The sequence below is a fragment of the Limulus polyphemus genome, unplaced genomic scaffold (genome assembly GCF_000517525.1).
Source record: "Limulus polyphemus unplaced genomic scaffold, Limulus_polyphemus-2.1.2 Scaffold30, whole genome shotgun sequence".
NCBI lineage: Eukaryota > Metazoa > Arthropoda > Merostomata > Xiphosura > Limulidae > Limulus > Limulus polyphemus.
Window position 1 is genome coordinate 623,941 of NW_013665640.1, and position 9,624 is coordinate 633,564.

General features: G+C 35.0%; 1 protein-coding gene across 1 annotated transcript in view; it reads right to left on the reverse strand.

Annotated features, from left to right (window-relative positions):
• The window catches only part of LOC106459764 (locomotion-related protein Hikaru genki-like), a gene marked incomplete at its 5' end in the record, with an annotated part of 24,879 nt that overhangs the window by 5,307 nt on the left and 9,948 nt on the right, over nt 1–9,624 (reverse strand). The window contains 2 exons of the mRNA XM_022386698.1: nt 385–555; nt 6,989–7,165. Coding sequence (XP_022242406.1) covers nt 385–555; nt 6,989–7,165 — 348 coding nt within the window. The remainder of the gene's footprint in view (nt 1–384; nt 556–6,988; nt 7,166–9,624) is intronic.

The window sequence follows — 9,624 nt, forward strand, 5'->3', positions numbered from 1 at the left end:
GACTGCAGTTCAATTACTCATTACCTCCGCTCGTCGCTTCGTGGCCGGTTTTATATATACAAGACTACACTATATCTAGAAGAATCATGAGATTTAAGGAAAAGACGTGAATGTTCAGAATGACGTGGCGTGATACTAATCACGTGACCTTGATGTCGTAACAATATACTCTCGAAGCGTGTAGTCTACTGTCTGATGACTATTATTAGTTAATAAAATAGTGTTTTATCCATAATTCCTATATGTTAAAAACACATGTTCCAAATAGGCACAATAATTGTTTGACAATAATTCTTGTACTATCAATAGAGAAAAGTTACAATGTTTAATTATTCTACAATATTCAATTCAGGTAATAAAAATAAAGTTTTTATTTGAACTCACATACTGGTGGTGGCTCAGACCACTCGCCTTTGTCATTACAAACACTCAGTGGTTCACCTATGAGGATAAAACCGTGGCGACAAATGTAGGTTATCGTATCTCTCGTTAGGTAGTGCCCTGTGTGTAAGACTCCACCGTTAAGGGGTGGTATTGGAGGTGCACAAACTATAGCTGTAACAATGAAAAAATATATATATTATATTACACAATACAGTTATAAGTCAAACTTATTTAAAATTATGAATTATGAAACCAAAAATAGTACGGTTTTTTTGACAACCATCTGTAGTTTGAGGAATAATTTATGTTATCGACGAGTGCAATAAAATGTCGTTCTTTTTCATCTTGGCTAAACTTTTATAAGTGTATAAACGTATTAATCCGCAAGGTGTATAAAAAAAAGTTTGGATATCTTTTTGCTTTGTAACACATAAAAAAATTAAAAGACAGTAGTTATTTTAAAAACAACAGTAATCAGTATGTTAATAGATCCTTTCATTGTGCTTTTGTTTTTAACAAAGAAGCACCAAGCTTACTACGTGTGGGAAGTACTTCTGTTGGTAGTAAACAGTTAATTATGAAGACATTGTGTCGGTCGTTTCTCTTCTTATTTACAAATTCATAACAATTAGAGGGTAAACAAGGGCACTATAATTAACATATAAATCTTGATTAAATAAAGTTTTAGGTAGTACAGGCAAGGTAGAGTTCGAATTTTCTAAGGCCAGCTTTTGTTTTCTTTTTTTTCACGTAGAAAATTAATTATTGATTAAGTCCTAGTATGCTTCGCGGGATCGAAACCTGTCATTGAACATGCTCGTCCTTTCAGTCGTGAGGACGTTATATGATGTAACTGTTTTGACCGTTGGTAAAGAGAAGCCCAAGACTTGGTTGTGGGTGTTGTTGACTATCTGTCTTCCCGCTAGTATGTCACTTCAAAATTAGAGTCAGGTAGCACAAGTAACCCTTGAGTAGCTTTATGTGAAATTCAACAAGTAAGCAGTATATTGCCGTTTCCTTAGAACCTCTGGTGTTACAGTAACTATAACTAGATTCAGCAATAATAGTGATTTTAGAACTTAAGAATACATGCTGTGTTTATTTTGTTATAGACCTTAAGCAAACACACCAAACTAAAGTGTGTGTGGTTTTGTTCTTGGCAGAGAATTTTATTTCGCTACTTGCTTATCATATGAGTCAGTATTATCTAAGAATTGTTATGTTATTAGTTTGAAATTAACTATAGATCATGATACACGAGTGTCTAACACTAAATTGCTTTTCAACTGTTACTAGCTAATTGTTTCGTGGAAAAATTTGCAAGATGTCAAAATAAACGAACACAGCCACAGTAATGCAAAGTGCAAGATAAGTTTGTAGAAGTCATTATATTTAGCTTCCCCCTTCTTATGAGATAGGAACCAGCTTGGAGGGATGCATTTGATCAGTGATTGAGTATTTGTCTATATATTCTGAAAATCAAGGCAAGCTTATGCACACACAAGAAACGTAAGTAAAACAATGGCTTGCACTGTGGGGTTTCCAATACTGTTCATAACAAAACCGTATGCCAATTAGATATCAATACATAAGTCATAGTGATAATTAATAAATAAGTTACGGACTATAGCAGTTTTGCTGAATTAATTATTAATAATTATTTTGTAAAATATTTATTACATTTACACAATTCCTTAAGCTATTATATCAAATTAATTTTTCTGCTTATATATATACAACTTTGTTCACATCAACCTTCCAGTTCTTTTTTTATTGAACATTTATTTAACTTGTTGATATATTATTAATAACCAAGTACTGTGTCACATGTTTGTAAGTGGTTGTCAGCCTTTGAAGATTCTTTAATGTTTACTTATTATGGAAGAAATAGCTATTAATTCTTTTGAAGCTCGCATTTTTTGCCTCTTGTAATTTGGCAAAAAGCATATATTTTAGGGCTAATAAAAAAGTATGACAGTTTTTTCCCGGTAAAAAAATTTTTGGCTTCAGGAAGTTATCACTCTACCAATAACAGAGGTAGACTCAGAAGAACTAATAAGTAATAGGACTACAAAAACTAAATGAATATCTTTATTAGTTGGCACTCAGCGTTTCGGTTTCCGCCTTCTACATGTATGACATGTAAATACATGGCTATACACCGGTTAAAAAGGAAGTTGACCAAGCGAACTGGAAATGAAATGAAAAAGTTGTCCGGAGTTTATGTTCCATATGGCTTGCGTGTAATGTTTCTAAATTGTTGAGTCGTGAATGTGAAATAATAATTTATGCTATGATTCTAAGTTATTGAGTTGAGTATGTGAAGTGAAAATTTACCATATGATTGTAGGTTATTCTAAATTGGAGAACCAACAGAGATTGAACTAAGTGTAGTGTTTATATGTCTTAGACAGGTTGTTGAGCTTGGAATGTTTTCGTTTGTTATATTGACATGTACAATTTTAGTTTCATTGTCTCGCAATATTTTCTTGCTTGAAACTAAAGGTTAGAATTTAGTTTAAGTATTTTATAAGCATAGACTTCAGCTCTTGAGTGAGAAACATATATTATGTTTTAAAAAGATACAATAATAGATTCACGACTTATGATACATCTCACATGTTCTAGTTTTATGCAAGTGCAAGCTAATATACTGTGCATAAAAAAATTAAATGTCAACTGAAATTCATAGAATTCAGCTACTAAAAGTCAAATCCATTGTTATTAAATAATGTTAATACTTCTCTTTATTAGAGCTTTATACACACATATGTATTTTAGGGTCTGTAATGTGATCTGAAGTACAAATGATGTGTTATTCAGCCTACGCTCGTAAATTCACATTGAATTTTAGGGTGGCGCAGGACGCGGCCTAATGGTTAATGTGTCAGACTGTGGATATCAGATTCTGTGGTCCGTGTTCCAATACCTCAAGAAAAGTTGCGTTCCGCATTTTTAAAGTAATCAGTACTTTAGATAAAAAATCCCACTATTCGATTACAGTAGTCCAAGAGTTGGCGGTGGGTGCTGCTGACTGGATGCGTTTCTTCTAGTTCAAAATTAAGTACGGTTAGCGTAGATAACTCTTGTGTAGCTCTACCAGCCGGTCTTGTGATGTTTGTTTGTAAACGCCGGTCTCAAACACGGTATCCAATTGCGGCTGTGAATATATGCGGCGATTCACAATCGAGAGAAAACGTTCTTCTATTGCACTATTATGGTGTCCGAGTTATTGTACCAATAGCCTGGAAGCGGTTTCATTTTTTATAAATGACACTTGTCAATTTGTAGCAGGCTGCTCTGATTTGATCATTTCCATGTGAATGAACAGATTGCAGCGTTTAAGCCCTGAGAACCACTTTACAGTGGGAACTGAGACAGGATCGGGACAGATCACTACATGTAGTATAGTCTCATCATTTTTAGTTCAGTTCTTATGACTGATAATCTCATGTGTGATTTGCATAAAAGTGAATTAAGAGGCGTTATTGAGAGTATTCTTAACAGTGGATTTTGCTTCCTTATGGTTTAATATTATAAATTATGATTATACTTTGTTTTGTGTAATTGATAAATAATAGTGATAATAAGCGAGAGGCCAGGCTACAAATAGAAGAAAAAATGATGACACAATTTTACAAAAAGCAATTTCATGTGTTTGTTTGCTGCTTAACACAAAGTTACACAATGGACTGTCCTTTGTCTACTCACGAGGGAATCCAAACCCGATTTTTGGTGTTATAAACCATTAGATTTATTGGTGAGCAACTATGTTATTTAGCATATGCTTTATCTATTTGCTGCTTTTATGGAAATACGCACATCATACATTTTTACCTCAAAAAGTCCAAGCAGTATGTGTGTGTGTTTGTTACGTTTAGCAAATTCACAATGGGTTATCTGCTATGTCCACTATGGGAAATCGAACCCCAGATTTTAGCGTTGTAAATCCGTAGACTTACCGCTGTCTCACGGAGGGACTCAAGCAGTGTAATGTAAATGAATATTTTTTTTTATTAAAGCACACAAAGAATATGAACTGATAGTTTGTCAAAGACTCTGAAATATAGAAAAAAATTGAGACAGACATAAAACATAAAGAAATGGTGTTGTTAGTGATATCGATTTTATATTTGCTCTCGGTTTTGAAGATAGAGATGTATTAAAAAAGAAAATCAATTTTCAAATATTTCCTCATATTTCCAATACTGCGTTTAATCTTAATGATACATATAATTCATCCGTCCGTTTTCTGTCGTATTATCTTTATTAGCATTAACATGTGCCCGATAATTTCTGTATTTTTCATTTCCGCTACAATGGCGTAGTCGATTGGAAGCATCCCACTTTAATTGCATATACTTTCTGATAAAACATGCCCTTCAATAGTTCACTCGCCATTCATGTGAAGGCAAATCTGCCATAATATTATTAAAACACGTTGAAAGGATAACGTTTTGCATGGTGGAAGCTTGGTTGTTTGTTTTGTTGAATTTCGTACAAAGGTACTTATGGGTTATCTATGCTAGCCGTCCCTCATTTAGCAGTAAAAGACTAAAAGGAAGGCAATTAGTCCTCACCACCCACCGCCAACTCTTGGGCTACTCTTTTGCCAATTGTGGGATTGACCGTCACATTATTATGCCCCCACGGCTGAAAGGGCAAGCATGTTTTGTAGGACGGGGATTCGAACCCACAACCCTCAGATTGCGAGTCAAGGGTCCTAACCACCTGGCCATGCCAGGTATATATAAAGAGATATGGCTCTCAATGTGAGTAGAGAAAATACTCAGATTGGGCTTCGTATAATATTTCAATTATTTCAAAAGCTTTTCTATTGAATACTTCAGCAGAATAATTCAAAGACATGAATTTTACAATTCTTCAAAACATGTACAAACATTGATTCAATATAGTAACAGACGACAGAAAACATTATACTTATTAAATATATTTTAAATACGTAGAAAATTGACCTTGTTTCTTATGTAGATAAACAGAATGTAAGATTAAAATTATATTTTAAGATTGTGATAATGATAATAAACATTATACAACGGGTAAAGTATGGAGTGTCCACATTGCTAACATAATTGCTTAATATCTATAAATACATACGTAGTTAATTGTCTTATATTGCTTATATTTGAATATCTATCATATGTTTGTTTGTTGTTTGAATTTCGCGCAAAGCTACTCGAGGTTTATCTGCGCTAGCCGTCCATAATTTTGAAGTGATAGGCAGATAGTCAATACTACCCACCGCTAACGTTTGGACTATTCTTTACCAACGGATATTGGGATTGACCATCATATTATAATGCCCTCATGGCTGAAAGGGCAAGCATGCTTTGTGATGGGTTTCGACCCCGTGACCCGCAGATTGTGAGCCGAGTGCCCTAACCACCAGATCATGCCAGGCCTCTATATTTAGTCTTTGAACACATCACCATCACATAATTTGTTCTAAGTCAATAAAATTGAAACAGGATTTATAGAAAAGGATTTTCAAAAAGTTTTTTAGTTTACGCGACAAAGCAAGGGTTTTAAAGTAAAGATACTGAGTTTTGATCTTGATCTCTGACTAAGTAGATATTGGTCTTTAAATATCAGTGTCCTTTACTTTGTTTAAAACGTACTTGAGTAATACCAGTACAGTTATTAAAAAATACATAAAATAACAACATCTCAATTTACCTAGTATTTGGTCTGAAAAAAATAAGAAAAATTACATCATGCCTGAAAATAGAACAATAAAGGATATACCACACCCTCCCTCCTCTGATAACAGAAAGGATATTGATATAGAGATAGTATAGCTAATAATTCTAGAAGCATAAACCAGGATTCTGTAATATAGAGTGATTAAACTTTAAATTTATGGGGTAATTTTAAAATTTGGCCTTTCACCTATATATTTGTTAGAAGCATGTTTAGGGCTTCTGATTATCGGTTTTAACCGATAAACACCAATAAAACACTTCATTCAGTTTAGTTTACAGTAACTTCCCTATTTTCCCTATTTAACCCTTTCCATAGAGACTACATTGTCTTGGAATATTACTCTGAAGGAAATGGAACACGTTTCGTCTATTAGGGGTAGTTTTTTTTTATAATTTCATATAAAATATTAGATACTCTTACAAAGCTTTAACCTAAATAGAACTGTGTTTTATACCTGTTATTACTTCAATGAGAGAAATCAGCGTACAGAGAATACACGGGGTATTAATATATTCATTACAGCATTAAAGAAAAACAAACCCGAAAAACACGGATTTTAAGGTATCTATATAAAATTAAAAATGAAAACCCCGAAAAACACAGAACTTAAGGTAGCTGAATAAAACTATAAAACAACTAAAAATAAACACCGATTAAAAAAAACAACAACACTGAAACGCAGAAGCCTTAAGCACGATTAATAAAACGACAAATATTGATTGAACTGTTTTTTTTATTAGTGCGCTTTTACCGCAAGATAAAGTTAGTTATAATTTCATGTTTTCGCATTCATTTGATTACAGATGTAAATAATTTTTGCTAGTACTTGCTGTATTGACGTTATTTTTTTCACAGAGAGAGAAAGTATTCACTAACTTACCTTTACACACTGGTGGATCATCCGACCAAGACTCATTTCTCAGACACTCAAGAAAAGACGCTCCCACAAGTTTGTAGCTGGCTGGGCAGGAGAAGCTGACTCTACTACCATATGTCCGTTTATGGGTGCTAAGTGTCATATGAGGGTTGTCAGGTGTAAGGCGTGGACACTGGATGACTTGTCAGCACAACCAAAACAATTTGTAAGTACCATAACATGCAAAAGATATTGATCAGATTAACAAGATAAGCCATTTCGTTAAGAATAAAATAATTTTCAAGCAATAAGAAAAAACAACAACAATAACATGGATATCTTAAAAAAAGAAGAAGTTAAAGACTGAAGTAAGTACATAAAAACAATTTGACAGTGTTAAATATATATATGTAGTCCCTAGTGGCACAGTGGTATGTCTGCGGACTTACAAAGCTAGAAACCGGGTTTCGATACCTATGGTGAGAAGAGCACAGATAGCCCATTGTGTAGCTTTGTGATTAACAACAACTACTACATACATATATATATATATATGTATATATATAAAGAATAACGCTAGATTTGTTAAGATTATTATAGAAATAACAGATATAAATTGTGAGACCACAATAGAATGGCGTTTCTACAATAACGAGACATGAAAATAGTCTTATTGGAAAACTACTCGAGGGCTATCTGCTAGCCCTAAATTTGAAGTGATAGATTAGAGGGAAGGCAACTGGTGAATATTACCCACAACTAACTCTTAGGCTACTCTTAACCAACGAGGAGTGAGACTGACCGTCACATTATAACATACCCACGAAGTAAAGTGCAAACATTTTCAACTATAGGTTTCGATCTTCCGACCCACAGATTGCGAATCAAGTTCTAATCATCACGCTATACCCCGAGACAAAACGGTTCTTTGTTACTGTGTTGGCATTCAGATAATGATAAGATTTATTGAACTCAATATCCAGTTGCAAGCTTTGAAATGACCACGACTGAGGAGGAGATCACGTTAACTTTTACGTGAGACGCGGAATAATAAGAATTATTATTAACCTGAGATAAGTAACCTGCTTTAATTCTTAGAAAAACTGAACTTCAAAGAGTATTTCTGTTGAATTGAAAAACCTTTAAAAAAGTGAATTGGCACAGTTTGATTAATTGTATTAATTGTCCAATAAAATATTGAATTATTATTTCTCAATACGTGTGTGGGTTATCTGTTAATCATAAAAATGTGAAACATTTGGTGTTAAGCTGCATCCACAATGGACGCGAGCGGAGTGAATGTTTGGTTGTTTTTGAATTTCGCGCAAAGCTACACGAGGGCTATCTGCGCTAGCCGTTCCTAACTTAGCAGTGTAAGACTAGAGGGAAGGCAGCTAGTCATCACCACCCACCGCCAACTCTTGGGCTACTCTTTTACCAACGAATAGTGGAATTGACCGTCACATTATAACGCCCCCCACGGCTGAAAGGGCGAGCACGTTTAGTGTGATGGGGTTTCGAACCCGCGACCTTCAGATTGCGAGTCGAGCGCCCTAACCACCTGGCCATGCCGGGAAGCGAGTGTTGCGGCAGAGTGTCTATCCACACCAGACGCGAATTGGAAGCAATCCAAAAGACTAGAAATAATCATATGGCTAGGTCTGTATATTTCTGTGTGATTCAGTGCATTCCTAATGTCTGTTCCAAATGTACGCTTTGGGGATGAACTATTCAATTCCGTTATTGAATCAACACACTTTTTAAATAAATGTTATTCTTTACAAACTTGTTTTTTGATTCTTTTGGTTTATCAACTTATGCTATTTGAAATTATACTGCTATTACTGATGCGCACGGTAATTAACCAATAATAATCATTTTAGCAAAGGTGCAAAGCTTAGTTTACACGTTATTGTCTTTCACTTTAAAGCCCTGTTTAATCTGTCCAGTGATTATAGAGTCTTCTGATCACTTTATTTATTAATAATGAAAATACATAGATTACTTACAAGAGACTGCAGATGTTCAGCCAGACATTGTCCGTTTTATTTGCAAGGGACAGCGCTGCACGTCATAAATAGTTTTTTTTATCGTCGATGTTTCACGTGCTTTGTTCTTTAATTTGTTTCAAAGCTATTAACCTTGTTTCTGATTAACTAGTTTTATTCGAATTGGGCGATGAGGGGAAAAAAATAGAGATACGTTCTATTTCAGCGATGTGGCGAACTCCTCCTCCAAGCGGCGCCACTCGCGCCTCCCACGATTAGTATGGATGCTCCTATCTACTGCATTCATTTCTAAAAACTTCGCCCGCACCGCTCGCGTCCAGTGTGTTGCACCTCTAAAGATACAGTTTAAAATGTCTATAGTTTCGAGAAGGTGACAAAAAATTGGTTTGGTCTGAATTTCGCGCAAAGCTACACGAGAGCTATTTGCGCTAGCCGTCCCTAATTTAGCAGTGAAAGACTAGAAGGAAGGCAGCTAGTTATCACCACCCACCGTCAATTCTTGAGCTACTCTTTTACCAACGAATAGTGGGATTGACCGTCACATCATAACGTCCCCACGGCTGAAAAGGTGGGCATGTTTGGTGGGACCCTCAGATTGCGAGTCAAGCGCTCTAACCATCTGTCCATGCCGGGCCCAAGAAATGGAGTGAT